The sequence below is a fragment of the Fusarium keratoplasticum genome, chromosome 9, assembly GCF_025433545.1.
Source record: "Fusarium keratoplasticum isolate Fu6.1 chromosome 9, whole genome shotgun sequence".
Classification (NCBI taxonomy): domain Eukaryota; kingdom Fungi; phylum Ascomycota; class Sordariomycetes; order Hypocreales; family Nectriaceae; genus Fusarium; species Fusarium keratoplasticum.
The window spans coordinates 2,286,304-2,303,470 of NC_070537.1; the positions used below are offsets into that span (position 1 = coordinate 2,286,304).

The 17,167-nt window shown below is 53.6% G+C and overlaps 4 protein-coding genes across 4 annotated transcripts; all 4 read right to left on the minus strand.

Annotated features, from left to right (window-relative positions):
* Positions 1–592: 592 nt before the first annotated feature.
* Positions 593–4,917, minus strand: NCS57_01160200 (uncharacterized protein; the record flags this gene model as incomplete). Its single annotated transcript, XM_053061311.1, has 2 exons — positions 593–4,698; positions 4,752–4,917. The coding sequence occupies 2 exons, from the start codon at positions 4,915–4,917 to the stop codon at positions 593–595; spliced, it is 4,272 nt and encodes a 1,423-aa protein (XP_052909697.1).
* Positions 4,918–5,620: 703 nt separating this feature from the next.
* NCS57_01160300 (uncharacterized protein) lies at positions 5,621–6,885 on the minus strand (the record flags this gene model as incomplete). Its single annotated transcript, XM_053061312.1, has 2 exons — positions 5,621–6,429; positions 6,531–6,885. 2 exons carry the CDS (start codon positions 6,883–6,885, stop codon positions 5,621–5,623), a joined length of 1,164 nt encoding a protein of 387 aa, XP_052909698.1.
* A 3,943-nt stretch (positions 6,886–10,828) lies between these two features.
* NCS57_01160400 (MFS domain-containing protein) lies at positions 10,829–12,897 on the minus strand (the record flags this gene model as incomplete). The annotated part of the gene is made up of 10 exons (XM_053061313.1): positions 10,829–11,041; positions 11,106–11,277; positions 11,330–11,379; positions 11,432–11,867; positions 11,928–11,993; positions 12,043–12,078; positions 12,129–12,209; positions 12,260–12,305; positions 12,356–12,724; positions 12,774–12,897. 10 exons carry the CDS (start codon positions 12,895–12,897, stop codon positions 10,829–10,831), a joined length of 1,593 nt encoding a protein of 530 aa, XP_052909699.1.
* A 1,465-nt stretch (positions 12,898–14,362) lies between these two features.
* NCS57_01160500 (uncharacterized protein) lies at positions 14,363–16,665 on the minus strand (the record flags this gene model as incomplete). The annotated part of the gene is made up of 7 exons (XM_053061314.1): positions 14,363–15,179; positions 15,229–15,359; positions 15,412–15,444; positions 15,500–15,870; positions 15,918–16,081; positions 16,132–16,231; positions 16,290–16,665. The coding sequence occupies 7 exons, from the start codon at positions 16,663–16,665 to the stop codon at positions 14,363–14,365; spliced, it is 1,992 nt and encodes a 663-aa protein (XP_052909700.1).
* Between the last annotated feature and the right edge of the window lie 502 nt (positions 16,666–17,167).

Here is a 17,167-nt window from a genome sequence, read left to right on the forward strand (position 1 = left end):
AACCCGCCGTGAAAAAAGATGATGACCCTGATAAGCCTTCCGGCGTCGGCAACCAAACTTTTGCCGCCACAAGCCGGCGCTGACTCGGCATCAACAGAAGAGAATGGCCGTTGAATCCCGTTAAACTCCCGGTAGGTGCAGTACGGGGAGACTTGTCCTATCAGGTGATCGGATTTAAAAAATAGTCGAGTTAGTGCAAAAGGGAACTGATTCTGGTGCTCAATTATTTCCTCTGGGCGTGCAAAATTGCGCTATCAAGGCTAAAAATTGTGGCGACGATGCGAGAACTTCTAGAACGTTGCAGTGCAGATCTTGGAGTGACGCTACTGCAGGGTATCACATATTGTCTCAGCGATCAATAACAACTACCAAAAACACCAGAATAAACGATACACAGGGATATACTTAGGTATCGAGTAATATTGATTGTCCGCTACATGGTCTTTTCCCCCGCTGATATGTATCTACTCCACCCAAATGGTATGCGCTTCCCATCGCTCGCTCTATTAAAGGCACATTCGTCTCCAGCAAAAACTCCAGTCTCGCTCGCTTGAATCCTCATTGATAGATAACCCAAGTATACATACTCTCTCTACTTTCGATCTCTTGTCTTGAGCACGCATGGTTGTCTCGAGTGCCAGATCCGTCTCTCCTTGACTCCTAGCGCCGCGTCCATCATGGTCTGGGTGTCAGACCGAGGCCGTGTTGGTGACTTGAGGGCCTCTGGCTCTTCCCAGACTTGAACTTCTTCTACTGAAGCCGAGATCTCAAACTCGCCTCGGCAGAGTACCGTCATGCCCAATGATACTTCAGCGCTTTGATGGCCCTCCAGCATGGGCATCGGGTGCTGCAAGGTACCATTCCACGCAATCTTGCGTGTAAACTCTAGGGCAACATTGGCTGGCCTGTGACACAGCGCCGGCAAGATCCTGACAAGAGGATAGATGGGCTGAGACGTCCGATTGGTGACGTGCACCTTGAGCAGCATAAACTCATCCACGTATGCAGCGTCCTTCTCGGCAGCCTCTCCATTGGCGTCCTCGACCGAGATCTGAATATCAACCTCGTCCACCTTGATCGCCTCAATCATCCGCGTCGTCAATCTGATGTTTCTCAGGTCGATCGTGCCGCTCCTCTTAGGTAGCGACAGCGTCTTCCACGTCGCCCTGAGACATCCTAGGATTCTCTCCCTATACCAGAAGGCTTCGCGGTTCGCTCGCTCCATCTCGGGAGAGATCTTGCTGGCGCTCACCACAAACTGTCGGTTTCGGGAGGGGTTAAGTGTTGGTATTGTTGCATGAGGATCCTCCAGGTACACCCTCTTGACCGGAAGAATGACACGGCTAGTGTTTCCGGGAAGAATGTCCTCTTGCACAGAAACTCCATCATCACTCTCCAAATGGATCGCCATCTGGCTCGGCCAGGCGTTACGCAGATCCACAGACACCAGACAGTACTCATCAGCCTTGGCCGCGACCGAACTGCCCAGACGATCCCAGAATGGCTGCGGAATCTCGCCGTGCACCGGCAGAGCATCGATGCGAGAAAGCTCAACACTGGCGTTGACAGTAACCGTCAGATCCAATGAAACCTGCCGTGTGTAGAACTGCTCAGTGATCTCATTCTGAGGGCATCCGAGATGAGTATAATCGACCTGGATCGTCGCCCACCTCAACCCTGGCTTGCCAAGAATCTCAAACTCAAACGTCGCCTCTCCACCAGGCGCAATGTTGCGACCCTTCTGGTTCTTGGGAAGTCGCAGCGCCTGCCTCTTCATTAATGCCAGCTCATATTCGTACAGTTCAGCCGTTGTCGCATCTCGGTTGTTGATGGCTGCTTGAAGCTGCTCCTGTGTAGAGTCCTTGAAGGAGAAGAGCATAAAGTCCACAGGCGTTTCCGAAAGGTTCTGCAACGTTACTTTAAAGACCTGTCTCTCGCCTTCTAGGATCATGAGCGAAGACTGTGCCAGAGTCGTCGACTTGATCACAACCAGTGGCTGCGCCTGGATTGCTGTGAGGCTCAGTGATTCCGTCTCAAGTTTGGGAGCGAAAGGCTGGACTGTCGTCACTGCTTCCTCAAGTGCCCCCAAGCCCCTGGCCTTGACCTTGGCATCCTGCCTTGGAGTCCACGGCATGGAAAATGTGGGAAAGCGTCTCTCGCGGCAGCCTCGGACCTTGATCAAAGCTCCTGTGATGGTGACAGTGCCCGCCTCCTTGGCGCGTCCTCTCAACCGTATTACCTGAGTGCGATAAGGCCCGACAATCGTTGCCTCGGGAACTGCTTCAAAAGCCGCGCCCTCTGAAGCGAGTTGAATGTTTTCAACATCCACCTCGATATCATAGGGGTTTTGAAGGGTGATCTTGAATGTGGCATATTCATCAGCCACAAGCGTCTGATTCACCATCTCATCGGGCTTCTTGAGGAATGGATTGTAGATGAAGGGATCCACGTCCTGAGATGCTCGACTGGCAGTGGCTCCAGGGAGAATATTCTTCTCGTGGGGTATGGGTGTTTTGCTGTTTGGTGAAGGCTCGAGCTTGATGTTTCGGACAAAGAACTCATCCCAGTATTCCGCTGCCAGGTCTGAATAACCCAACCGCTGAACGAGGTTCGATGTCCTCGAGATGTTGGTTGCTAATCGAACTTGTTCGTCTCGATGCAGCATTGGTGATGCGTCTTCCCGTCGAGGGCCCGGGGCCACCCCTGAGCCAGCCGTTCGCAGGAGATCGCTCGAGAACCGTAAAACACCATCAAAGTCCGGCAGCGCTTCCGAAAAGTTGATGCACGCCCTCAGAATGTTGAGTTTCACATCGGGAAAGCCAAAGAATCTTGCCGCAGACTGACCGCGTATCCTGGCAATCACTGCCTCATCCGAGTCCTCGGCGCCCTTTTCAGCACCAGGTTTCCCCGTCATGTCATAGCCTATGATGCCATAGGATCTGCACAATAGACCCAACAGCGCATCGATTCCTTGTTCAACATCGCCCTCTCCAAGATCTAAAGCCATGACACCACCTCCAGACCCTCCTCCTGAAGCCAACGAGACCAGTCCAGCAGCAGGATGAATGCCCATATCCGCAGCTCCTCGTGTTCGTGCCTCCACGAGACCCCCAATGAGGACAGAGACGAGCTCTCTTATCACCATTGCTTTCTTGCGGTGAAGCCCAAGGGGTCCCAGAACCGTTGCTATGCCACTCAGTATTGACGCTCTGTCCACTGTAGTGAGAAGTTCTGAAGCTCCGGAGGGGAACGCCTTGAAGAGAATCGTCACAATCTGCTGCCTCGTGGGTGTTGACAGGTATCGTGGTGATGGAACCGGTGGCTGGTCAGGGTTCTTTCCAGTAACAATCATCGCAAGTGACTTGTCATTCAAAAAGCCATCGCTCAGGTGGAGCGCCGACTGAATCTTGGCGAACCGAATGTAGGTCTCTGATAGGGGTAATGGCGGGAGGTTGTCTGACGATATCCTCGTGTAGAGCGCAATGATACGATCGAGGAGCTCCGTCATTACTGACTGGAGATGCTTGAGATGTTTAGGTTGCTCAGGGTCAGTGGGTGTCGTATCTGGCGCCTGCTTGTTGGATGGCTTCTCCGTCCATTGGTAGCACACACTGGGTACCACGAATTCCAGCTTCTGCCAACCGAGGAGGAACAGGTTTACCAAGAGGAGCTCGAGTGCCTTGCCGTGCCAGACGTGGTCGTTAAGAGATCGCGCGGTCGTGGCGGCTTCGATGAGCTCCTTGATAGAGTCGGTCCATCGTCCAGCTTGGAGGTACATGGAGCCCACGATGACAGCAGCCCGACCTTTGCCCTTGAGCCTCCATCGGTCATTTACACCCCCAGCACCGAACCCTTGAATCGATACCCGGTCCCGACTTGTGTCTCGAGTGCTATCGGCAGTGTCTGGTCGGGTAATCGGTTCTGGCGTTGAACTCGTGCTCGCAGTAGTGCTCTCGATACCATCTGACGTAATCGGAGGATTGGAAAGACCGCTCCTCGCCATCGTCGACGTCAATCCTGGTGTCGAGCTGCTCGAGTGAAGCCCACCACGACCGGTCACCGGCATGGACATTCGCGATTGGGCCCTATCCATGATACCGCCTGCTGAATTAGAGCGAGCAGCATGACGGGGTGCGTACTGCGTATTCCTCCTAGACAAGCCGTTGATGCCCCCTTCACCACCCCACGATCCGCCATTAGTGTGTCTCGTAGGATTATGCCCCGGGGATTCGATGTTGGTCATGGCCTCGAAGGACTTGGCGAGTGTTGTCATCTCGGCGAGGAGGAGCGACGAGATGTCGCACATGACCGTCTTCATCGTTGTCCTCTTGCAATCTTCCTGCGGAGGGATAGCCACGAGACCCTCAGGTATCGGAATATCCGAATCTTTTGGAGCCACATAGTCGAACACCAAGACCTGGTGCACCAGGGCCTTGGGGTAGTTGTCGCGCAGGTCCTCGAGCTCCTGGTATAGTGTCCTGATATTCTTCTCAGCCGTCGACGGGCCCGTGCCGTTTGCCGAATGTCGCTTGTTAAACGTTCCTTGATCCAGCTCCGTTCCATCGGCCAGAGCTATCACAGCGAGGGGTTCCCGGTATAGGTCAAAAGGCGAGAGGGCTAGATGCGAGGGCGGAGGAACGTGGGTGACGAGGTCGTATATCATGGCGCCGTCCGGGTACGCCAGGGGCGAGAACATGTCTGCGCAATGTCAGCGCCTGGATCATCCAGCTGGGGTGCATCCCATGACTTACTCCTATTCGGCCGCCCATCGGCGCTGATGTCGCGGAGGTGGACAACATGTTCGTTGTGCAGGCGCGCGACAAAGGATGCGAAGCGGTCCGCCTTGATGTGTCCCAACGGTAGGAGAAGCGCCTTGACCCTCGCGGGGGCGACGGGGAGCAAAGGATCCAAGCTCATGCTAGCATCCGGTGTTTGCTCAACATGTCCGCCAGCTCGACGTGCTGTGGTGTTTGCTCGTTCAGGGACGTCTTCCCCGCGGGCGGCGTCTTTCTGATATCAATCTGCAAGAGGATGCGTTGTATCTATCGTCGCATGCTGGTTCTGGGGTCGCGTCGTCAGGCAATCGGGTTCGAGCTTGTAGAGTAGAGGTTGGATATTTGCTTGCCGGTCGCCGTTCTCAAGCTTGGGTATCGTACACCTGTCGCATGCGGCTAGGAGCTGTGCTGTATACCCTGACATGGGTGGTCGGACAGCGCCCTTGGTGGTGGAGACGCTGGGGACGGAGCCAACTTTTTGCGAGCCGAGCTATGAAGCCAGCAATGTTACGCTGGGAGGCTCAGGGGATTTGATCGCTGGCATGACAAAGGAAATGCCGGATTTCAATTTCAATTGAAAGATTCATTGTTGCTTGGCTAAAGTAATTCAAGGGTATCTTGGAGCTCGGATAACCGGCGCAATCCTGCTGTCTAGGTTGTCCTAAACTGCATGGCACTTCAGATCTCGCCCAAACAGGACCTAATCATCCTGGGTCATCTATGTAAAACGCCAGATGAGAGCCATGATATAATAACCATGTCTCAGCAATAATTAATATCTGCACGGCCGTAACACCTTGGCTAAATATGGGTATCTTTCAGCGAGAATAACCAAGCTTACGATCTCAACCAGTTGATGACGGCGGTCCTTGGGGACTCAGTTCCGGTGCCTTTCCATCTCTTGCTTCTGCCTGTAGTTCACTCTCAAAGACATCAACCGATAAACTCGCCTCCACAAAGTCCTCAAGCTCCTCTGTCACAGTTTTGAGCTTTTCCTTTACTGAAATGGCGCCCTCATGACCAACAATGTGTCGCGCCGGAGGATTCTCGTGACCTCCGATGGCTGAGAGCGCATGTACTGTCTCCATAACCAGCTTGTCGGCAGCACCGGGTGGGAGCTTCGGATATCGATGCAGGATTTCACCCGGAACTACATCCGGCTCGATAGCTGAGCTGGCTGGTGACATTGGTGAGGGGCCAGATTCAGGAGGAGACAAGGGCGTAGGAAGAGCGGTATCCGGGTGCGTATTGAGGACGTTTGAGAGTATATCGCGAATACTCGGGACAGCCTCAGGTCCCTGGTCATAGGCTGGCATCGGGGGAGCAAAAGTGAGGCGGTTCGTCAAGGACTGTATCTCCTTGTTTGGCTGCACAATGGTGACTTTTATGTTGAAAGGCGCAATTTCGTAGGCGAGTGAGTCGCAGAAGCCCTCTAGGGCCCAAGTAGCAGCTGTATATATTGACATTCCTGGAGTGCCAATGTGACCACCCGTGCTGGTGAGGACAATGATGTGCCCTGTATGTTGCGACCGGAGCTGTGGGAGAGCAGCCCGGATAAAGTTGACCTGGGAGAAGAAGATGGACTCGAACTGGTCACGAACGAGGTTTTGAGTAAAAGGAGTCGTCGACAGCTCCTCCACAGTCCCGACCACGGCTTCAAACAATGGCGCGTCAGCAGAGTTTTCCAGTGTTAAAACGAGAGAGCGCGCGCTTATGAAGTCGTCAACCGCAGACACACAGACACAAACAACATACCTTCAGATTTGCAGCACAGCAGAATGTCTATCCGCCCAAAGACCTGAACCGCCTCTGCGACGGCGGCACCGCACGCGCCCATGACGTTGCCATCGCAGCGAATGCCCCGGATGCGATCCTTCCACCCCTCGCGGTCCTTGCGGGTGCTCTTGCACTCGTTGACGAGCTCGCGGAACTCGGCGCTCCGGTCCTCGTGGTCGATCTCATGGGGTGGCAGGCAGGCGACGACGTAGTCGCCGTGGGAGAGCAGCAGGCGGGTGAGGCGGACGACGAGCGGCGAGAGGGCCGAGGTGAGGAGCCATGTGCGCGGCGAGTTGTGCGTGGCTGCGGAGGGGTTGAGGTCAGCGTCGGCCATAATGACGGCGGCGGTACATGATTATGAATATTTCTCCTCCAATTGGCGTCCCCCGGGCCAAGCTGCCTGCAAAGTCCTTCTTTCCCCTGCTCTTTCTGAAGTGCGGCTGAACTCGTTCGACAAGACAATAGATTCGTCCGACCTCGGAGTGCACACGCAGTTTTTGGCGGTAGCGGCAAGTCAAAAAAGGTTGTTGATGTGATGGAGATGGGGGTCGGAATAAAGATGGGATGCGGGAGGAATGTGGAGTCGTGAGCTGAGCTGAGCTCTCCCCCTTCCATGAATTACATCATTGCCAGCGCCAGCCGTAGCTTACTACAGCCAGCTACCACGTGGTAAGAGATGAAAAAAAAAAAAAAAGGGTGTGCTCGATAAGCGACAAGGGCAAGGCAATTAATGCAAATAAAAATGGAAAAGGAAATTGATTTGTCCATTAGGCGCCGGAGAGAAGGAAGCCCACGACTTCATCTCGTCTCGATAAAACAAGAATAGCCAGAAAAAGGATAGAGTAAAAAAAAATCTGGGGGCACCTACGAAAGGAGGGGTTCGGGATTGAATGAGTGTGTCGCGGGGTAAAAACCGTTTCATGGGCGCCGCGACTCGCCCGCTCCGGCCCCGACATTTTCGGCTCGAGCGTCGGGGTGTGGTATAAGTCGATGTCGGTCCGGACGCCGCCCGATTAACGACTTGAAACCTGGACGGGATAGTAGAGATTTTCGAGAAATTTCCCCCTTCTTTTCCTTCTTTTTTGCTTCTTCCTCTGACGTAGACAACCGTTCCCTGTTCAACCCCGTCTTCTGATCTTCGCCCTGTGGGTTAAACAGCTGCTACCCCTGAAGGTCGACGAAAAAAAATCCCGAAAAGCTGCAGGGTCCTGGATGTACTGGGTACCCCCAGCGAAGGAAAAAAAGGATTCGGAAATGGGGGAAATATAGACGAGGTAAGATCCCTCCCCCGGGCTCAAGTTAGATCGATCGTTTCTCCTGGGTGTAAGCGCAAAAGCACGGATCTAGTAGAGAGGTGGGGGATGGCGTCGTCGTCCCCTTTTTCTGACAATGTTGTTTATTGTGGTCGGCTCAGTGGTCAGGTATTCGGCTGCATATCTGGCGATGCAGCTCTTGCGGTGGTGTGTTTTCCGTGTCAAACGATGAGACGCTCGGCTGTCGAGAAAAGAGTGTTGGTCTTCCCGGGGTAAAATGGGGGTTGGATGGGGGGAGGAGAGGAGAAAGGTCAAAGTCAATAACGGGGTCTGTTAAGAAGCAGGAAAAAAAGACAAGTGCAACTATAGCGTCCACAGGGAAAGAGGCTTGTTTCGTCTGGGGAGCCTCGTGTGCACCGTTTCTTCACCGATGATCAATGTCGGAGTCTCCGAAGGACAGTCGGGTTTCAGAAGCAGTAGACGCCCATAGAGGACGAAAAGCCACATGCGACGACGACGATTGATGAGGAAGAATGAGAGGGAAAGACGGAGGAGAACGGGGAAAGGTGGACCAACTGAAGGAGATCAAAGAAAGAGACAACTACTCCAACACTGGAAGACAAGACAAGACAGCCCCATCCATATCGACAAGGGCTCATCGGGCAAGATTCACCATCCATGTAAGTTGGCCGCATGGATAGTACGGTACGTACACCCTTTACAGAAGACCTTGACTACCTTACAGTGCTACTATGTAGTAGGTAGCATCGAGAGGAGCCCAGCACTGGAAAGCTCACAGTTCAACCCGCACCCGCACGGCCAGTGGGGCCCAGGGCAGTGTCCAAGACTCCATGTTGTTTGATGCTTTGCCTTCTTCTGCACCGTTGAGGATCAGCAATCCCAACCGAGCCATCCGACAAGAGAACAATTCGCCGTCCCCCCCCTTTACTGTTGACTATTTCTCCGTGTCTGTCACATTGCAACCGTCACGTCTTGTGTCTCTTGAAGAGGAGGAGTGTGTCTCGGGGAGGGGATGGGATGGAAGCTTAGACCCGGCAAGTGGGAGAGCCGGGATGAAGTGCACAAAAGCAACACCTAGAGAGCACGGGGCTGGCTGGACTGTGGGTTTCACGGTTAATAGTAGAGGGGGAAGCAGAAAGGCAAAGTCACGCCAGATCCATATAAATGGTAATAGGGCAGAGACATTTGTCACGTCAGATGGGAGGGACGATAAACGGTCGAGATCCGGGACGAGTCAAGAAGGCCGATACCCCTGATCTCGAACATGGCGCACGCCCCCAAGACTGTGCCCTTTTTCCGAGGCGAGGCGAGGCGGAGACGAAACGAGGTGAGGCTGCTCGCACTGCAGGAACATGGAGCCTCTTTCCATCTTGGGTCTATCGTATCGTCTCCGGAACAACTCGACGCAGCAGCCCGCGCGCTATTACGGAGCCGATCCGTGGTGGGAATAGTAGGCTGGCTTGCCCGAGCAAGGACGAACAGACACCTGAATCATGGTCGGTCACCCTCCCAAAAAAAAACATGAAACGCTGAAACGCCATCCAAAACTTACACGCCCTTATACCATGCCCTTCTCGGTCCAATTGCCGACTCGCCCGCCTTGCGAAAAGCCACCGGGGTGAGAGGACGGACCAATCAACCCCAAAGACGACCGTCGGGTATAGCTGCTTCTTTGAGAGAGCTCCCGGCCATCGCTCTTTTGAATTGCTCCGAGCCCAATTGAGTCCCAAGGGGTCGGGCGTCGGACTCTTGTCGACTGTCGATCCTGCAACGTCACGGGGAGGGAGGGCAGGGCTAAGTTCGGCGAACGGCACTACTGCCGGCACATGGGCTTCAAAGGCAGTGGAAGCAGCAGCCCTGAATTGAATTCAACTGACGAGGGGCCCTTTTGCTCACACAGAAAACTTGTGCAAGGCAAAAGCCTGCCGTCCGCCAAGAGGGCCTAGAACCCCCGGGCCCGATCCTAGGGGGGCCCGGTCTCCACTGAAGATACGCCCCCCGGGGAACGGGCTAGTGCTGATTGGGCTCTCGGCAGTGGAAGACAAGGGCCCAACCTTGGTCCTTTTCATGGCTGCGTCCAACAAGAAAGAAGAATAATCAGAAAAGAAGATGCATATGTAAATTACATACTCGTCCCGTCTCAAATCCCATCCATGACGTCCAGTCCTCGACTCTCTATTTGCTACTCCAGTCCCTGCCTTGCCTTGCCCGTTGGACGCACGTCACAGGGGAGCGCATAACATCTGCAAGCCATCCATCCCATTATGAGCGCCGTTGCAGAATCTCTTTTTAATCTCATCTCAAGTCCGAACCGAACCCCTGTCACGCAGACACCCATGTCTCACCGATGGTCGGTCTTCGGTCCGATCTTGAAGGTGTAGATGACGATGGGCATTGTCAACTTCCCGGCGTCAGATAGGTACAGTAAGCTACCAACACTAAACTAAGCAACTGTAACCACTATGTGTAGGGCTACATCAAGTGCCGGCCGCCGCCGTGTCACGCGCCCTCCCTGCTCCTGCTGCTGCTGTTGCGTTGCAGCTTGTCCGACCCTAGTCTTGGCACTGCCGATCAAATCGATTGGCAACTTGTCCAGATGACAGATCTCTACCAACGGCAACACCAGTGTGTCTCACAGGTACCGGATGCCATTGAGAAATTCAACCATGTCTGCAGCTGAGGGTGTACAAGATGCCTGTCACACGTTTCACCAGCACCAGCACCAGCTTGACATCCATCACATCATGAGATTCATGCATGCATTGGGAGCCTGTCAAGTCCCGGCCTATCATGTCTCTCCTCACATGCCCCCAAGTTTCAAACATTGACAAGGCAAAGGCAAATTCCACATCAGATATATACATCAGATATATCAACTTGGGTAGGTATCTCGGTATATCTCACTCTGCCATCCAGCACAAAAGGCTCGTTCCGTCACCAAACGTTGATAGCAATTCTCTCCAACAAATATTCAAACCCCCAGATCTTCACTCAGCCAAGTGCTTACTGCTTGGATTCCTTGATATCAGCTCGCTCCTCCCGGATGCTCGTGGTACGGCCCATCTCGGGATTCTCGGCATCGAGCTTCTTGGTCATCTCAACAACGCCAAAGAGCTCGTCCATTTGCTCCAGACTGAGTCCCTTGGTCTCAGGGATAAAGAACCACACAAAGAGACCCATGAGGACGCCGAAGCTTCCGAACATGAAGAACATTCCCTGTTGACTCCCTGTTAGCCATCCGTCGTATATAAGGTTTCGCAGGATCGCCAAGAAAACTTACATAGCCAGCCGGACCCATGGTCTTTTGCATGGTAAGAACAGTTCGTGCGATGATAAAGTTGAACAGCCACTGCGTTGCTGCGCCGATGGCAACGTTCAAGGCTCGAAGACGGGCAGTCGGGATCTCAGAGACGAGAATCCAGCAGCAGGGTCCCCAACCGAACTGGAAGACGCTGATATGTGTGTTAGTCACCTTGATTCTTCCATGTATTTCCAAACACTTACGCGGCCCAGAGATAGATACAGACGATGGCGACATATCCGAAAGCCGAGATCTGCATCCTTCGTTAGCACTGCGAGCTGCTCCAAAACAAGCCAGAAACTTACATCCTGTCCCTTAACGGGGGGCTCCACGCGGCCGTAAATGCCGATGATGTACATGGTAACGGCCTGAGCACAGCTGGTCCACAGCAGACTGCGACGTCGGCCAAGAGAATCGGCGCAGAAGACGAGGAACAGAGCGCAGCCCACAACCTTGACAATACCGTAAACACCAGTGGCGAAGAGAGAAACCGTCGTGCCAGTCATGCCAAGGGCCTGGAAGATCTGAGGAGCATAGTAGTTCACAGCGTTGACACCAGTCATCTGCTGGCAGACCATGAGCATGATGGACAGGATAGCTCGCTTTCGGTTTCCGGGAATGGTGACCATCTCCTTCCAGAGGGTAGAAGCGCTGGCATCGCCAGTAAGCCGTCTCTCAGCCTCGAGCTGGGCAGACATCTCCTGGATCTCGGTCTGGACATAGTCGGAGTCCTCGGGAAGACTATGGAACACCTGCTGTCAGTGACTGCATTCTCTTAACAAATCGTGCGAGGTCACTTACCCTCGGAGCTTGACAAGAAGTGCAGTAGCGCGTTCCCAGTCATCCTTGCGTGCACACCAACGAGGGCTAGTTCAGGTCAGTAAATTGATTTTCAACTTGTTTCAAAGTCCTATACCTCTCAGGGGCAAGCAGCATGCCACAGATCAAAAGACTGTTGCACAGTTAGCCTGTGTTCAATAGCGTATGAGCATGTTGCCTTACACAGCAGGAAGAGCTTGGAGGGCCAGGGGAAGAGCGTAGACTGTGGGTGCCTTGAGGTGAAGAAGAGCGCCGTAGTTAATCCTATAGCTGTGTCAGTCACTACCTATGTATATAGTTTCGAAAAGACGTACCAGAAAGAAAGCATGACACCAGTCACGATGAACAGTTGATAGAAAGCTGCAAGAGTTAGGACCAATTCGAAAACCCATTCCAGAGCAGTAACTCACAAGTCAAACCGCCACGAATAGCTCGCGGGGCGCACTCAGACACATACAACGGGACCAGAGTCGAGGCGGCTCCGACACCCAGACCAGCGACAAAGCGACCAACATACATGACAGCCAAGGATCCGTTAGCGGTAGAAGCAGCCTGGAAGACTACGCCGATCGTGGTGACAGTGCCAGTTCCGATGAGACACCATCGTCGACCAAACTTCTCGGTGAGCCAGGAGGTGAAGAAACAAGCGAGGAAGCATCCGGCCTGAAGAGTCGAGACGATGTTCTGGTCGAGCGTCACCTTGGCCGCGGGCGTGTAACCATAGCGAGCCTGAGTGGCCTCCATGGCCAAGACTCCTCCAATCGCACCAGTATCCCAGCCTTTACCTCGGTCAGTATCGTGCGCAATCATCTCCCAATGGCTCCTTACCGAAGAGCATGCCACCGAAGCAAGACGCGCCGACGAGGGCAAAGACGCGCCAGTTGTAGATCTCCGGGGGATCACTCTTCATGGCATCGTTACGCACGACGGAACGAAGAAGGCGGACGACCATGATTGCGGTATTGAGCTGAAGCTTCAGCGATCGAGCGAGGTGGTTCGATAAGAGAGGATATCGCGAGTTGTGGTGAAACGCTGAGGGGCGAGTCGAGATGGGGCGACCTTAAATTTAAGCTTCTTCCCCAGATTCTGAGTCTGACCAAACAGGAGACCCCGATGAACAGGTGGAGCAGGCTAGAAATTGGGCAGGACTCGCTTAAAGACGTGGAGTGGTTGCTGATAGATATCTCGAAAAGGGGTGGGAGCGGATCTCGCAAGATATTAAATCATCGGAGGGCCAGTGCCATTGAAACCCCCAAGGCAATCATCCCGAAACCCAAGTGTCGTCGCAGCAAGAGCAGCATCTGGGGTTGCATCACCAGACTCTCACCCCCAACTCCAAGGATCCGCCTTATTGGTGTAAGATAGAAACTCCCATGTCGTATGCGATGCGACGAGTCTCTGCTGGGAGCTAACTGGGCCTGCGCAATCTCGAGGCACCCGAGGGGCGCATGAGAACCGAGATGGAGTCGCAATGCCTCGTGAATTGCTCCCTCTGAGCTGTGTGGCAACCGGCGGTTGATTGGCTCTCGCTTGCAGGAACTGGTGCGTTGGGATTTCGGGCCTACTGTGACATGGCTCTGAAAATGGCTTTGTTTCCAAAGAAGCTCCCGTTTCGGCGCATGGCCAAGCTCCAGAACGCGTCTGCCAATGCAAGGGCTTGTGCCATTAACTTGGACGTTTAGAGACGGATCAAAAACCTCCACGAATAGACTTGCGTCTGCCATCTAAAGCAGATGCGCCTCTCAAGTCCAACGACGTACCCCCGGCGCTGCAAGATACCCAGATGGCGCTCAACGGGCCCCGAGCCAAAACTTTGGGGGCATCGAATATTGGCTGTGTTTAGCCTGACATGACCATCGCGGCCGCCATCGTTGTCATTGTGATCCATCATGCGGGGGACTCATTGCCGTGTGGAGACTGGGGATGCGGAGAGATTCTCCACCAAAAGGTCCTCATCGGGGGTTATTGACTCTAATCAAGCGTGTCTCTTGGCTTCACCAAGTGTTGGGGGTAGTGCGGCGCGGATCATGAGCAGCTTGCCTCACTCTGATACGTGGACTTTTGTCTCTCCGTGCATGGATCAAGAGTCCGGGGAAGTCAGACGAAATGCGGAGTGCTCTTTTAAGGTTTCCCGTCCCGAGATGGAAGTGAGATGATCAGCCTCAAGGACCAAAGGCCAAGGCGGCCATTGAACCGAGGGCGGGGATTCGGCTGTGCCGCCGTCAAGGCGAAGCCATCCCCGCAAAACACAGAGAGCAGAGTCAATGTCTCAAGGCGGGGAGCCAGGGCTTGGAATGAGGGGAGGTTGATTCAAGCAGCTCATTGATGGAACATTCAGTATCCGGCGTGTCCAATTCAATCCCGTCCACTCAAGCCCATCTTCTCGAGTGAGTCGCAGTTGGGGTACCACGCTTGCTTCACGAGCCCTCCATCTCCTTCTCAAGCCATTCAGGAAGGCTTGGAGGCTTGGCCCATCCATCAAGATAGCTCTCCTTGCCCACACCGACGCCCGAGGGCTTTGCGTAGATGGCCGTGACATACCACACCGACTCTCCCGCCTTAATCGTGTGCTGGAGGGTAGGGATTGTGCTTCGACTCTCAATCAGGTTTGAGTTCGGATCCGCGTTGACCAGCATGGCCTGACGGCCTTCCTTCGACTCCAGAGCTTTGATGCCTACAGCACCTTTCGACACTGCAAATGCCCCCATCTTGCCACTCGCCCAGCCATCCGGGGTGTTGAGGTCGTAGTTGCCAATGATCTTGGGCGACGTGCCTTCATGCTTCTCTTCGTCGTAAGGGTCCAGATATCGCCCGTTGATTGCATTAACATTACAGATGGCAAATGATCCATCCGCAGTCATGACTTCTCGGCCACTATCGATGTGATGAACCCGAAGGTGCCAGTTAGGTGTGCCCTCCTCCGGTGGAATGAGGATGGTTCGGATCTTGACATCTGGGAATGGCTTCCAGACCGAAACGAGAACAGGCGTGCCTTCACGGTCTTCAATGCCTGCATACTCGCAGAGCCTTCGAGTTTTCCAGTACTCGCCCCCATCATCCGACAGTCCAAGTTGCGATGCCAGGGCATACTGCTCAAGTGAGAACAGACCAGGGGGTACAGAGTAACCATAGGCGCTACTGTAAGCAAATCCTCCGTATTTAGCATGGGTCCCTTTCATGGGGTAGCTGCACGCCTGGCCCGAAGACAGGAGCATGCAGTGCCCTCCGAGATAGCTTAAAAATGTTAGCGTAGCTTCATGAAGCGGTAAATAATGATCGGCACCTCATGATATGTCCTGGTTGGTTGAGAGCCTTGACTCGAGGGATGACACTGCTGGCTAGTTCTTCCTCCGAGGTCCAAAAAGGGTGGTCCGCTGGGACAGCCAGGCACATAAATGCCAAGCATGCCCAGTACTACGCCGAACATTAGCAACCCCATCAATATTGTTTTCGAAGTGGTCTTTACCGGGCTTCCTGGGCTGTTGTAATTCTCCGCCATCTGATACTTGTCAGCTCCTATTCCTTACGAACGATCAGGAAGCGATAATACTCACATACATGTTTGGGTACGAATACCCAATCGACAGCGTTCCGCTCGATGTCCACATCTCGTGCTGGGTCTGCCACCAACGCAGGTGACGAAGAACCACCCCCTTGACCATGCCCCAGGTCAGTGGTGCAGGGAGCTCAACATCAGCATGGGCCAAAGCTCCCCAAAAGGAAACCATGGCAAAACGGTAGCCAACGCTTCGGCCATAAGGGATGGCTCTACCTTCATCGTCAAAGTAGTGGATCAGGTCTAAGGCGACCATCTGCGCTCGCTTTTTGAACTCTTCAGCCCGCTTCGGGTCCTCTTCTCCTGCCAGCTTGGCGTATAGAAGCTGTAGGAGTTGGATGGCAAAGCTGGATGAGTAGTAATCCATTTCTATCGGCGTTAGACAAGACTTCACTCCAAATAGGACTGCGCCTTACGGTGGATGCCCTCTGGCCCGTCATTCGACCAACCGCCTCCACGGTAAAAGGTCTCAAGGTGTGCAATGTCGCTGTCAAGTCTCTCTTGAGAAAACTTTCCACCATTCTTCTTCAGTCCCAGGTTGGCGAAGACTCGAAACCAGAGCCAGTTGGTGTTGGGCATGCTAGTCAAGGATGTCAGCCAAGGTGTTGCTTATCCGGGCTGGGGACAAACTTCTTCTCATTAATCGAGTTTCCCAGCCAATTCTCGATGTTCTCCTTCTCCTTGTTAGACATGCTGGTCCAAATCTCTGGCACAACAGCAAGAGCCCAGCCTGGGACGTTTGATTAGTCTCGAATTCACGGTACTATCAAATTTCGGGAGTAACTTACCCAGAGGGCACATCTCCACCATTCTTTGGTCATTATCTTGTGGGTATCCCCAATACTCGGGGTTCTCTGGGTCTGTGCCAGCCTTGATGCCTTCAAACCACCATTCCTTGCCCTGGTATTCGCCTCCACCGGCAAGTAGAGCAGCTAGACCCCAGAGCGGGCGGCAGATACCCTCGACTTCGGAGGCGGTTTGGTCGAAGCGGACTGCCGTTGCACCGGGGCATTTGACGCGAGCCTTCTGGGGCGAAAAGAAGGGTTCGAGAGGATCGAGAAGCGTGCGAAGAAGTTCCTGGACAGAAGCACGATCTTTGATGTCAACCTTGGCAAAGGGGTGAATGCCATTGTAGCCAAGACAAAGTCCTTTGTTAGAAGCCATGTTGTGCAATCAATCGTCGGTAGTTAATCGATGGTGGTTAACAGGAATATCTGCAACACATGCGGGAAGAAGAGAGGTATATATCCGCCATTGCTACCCTTGCGGTCCGCGGTAATCATAGCCCGAAATCATGAGAGTATGCATCCGACAAAAAACGCATCGTCAACGAGTGGGGGATGCTGCTAGAGCTGCATGACAGCGACCGATGATGGAGGGTTGGTGAGGGGTGACGATCATGGTCCGGGGTGTGTTGCAAGTGAAAGACCCCAAAGTGTTTGGGGGATGGTCATGATGATTGCCGACAACGGAGCAGAGTGAAGCCTGATGGCAGAGGCATCGATATATAGGCAATCGTTTTTGTTTCGCGATGATTTATAAAAGGAGAAGGAAAGTTCATGATAATCCTCAAGGTTGCAGCTTGGCAAGCACTCGCTTTGTCAGCTTCCATGTTGGCTGCAGGAACCCGAGTTGAAGTGCCCGTTTACCCTGTACTTTGACGATG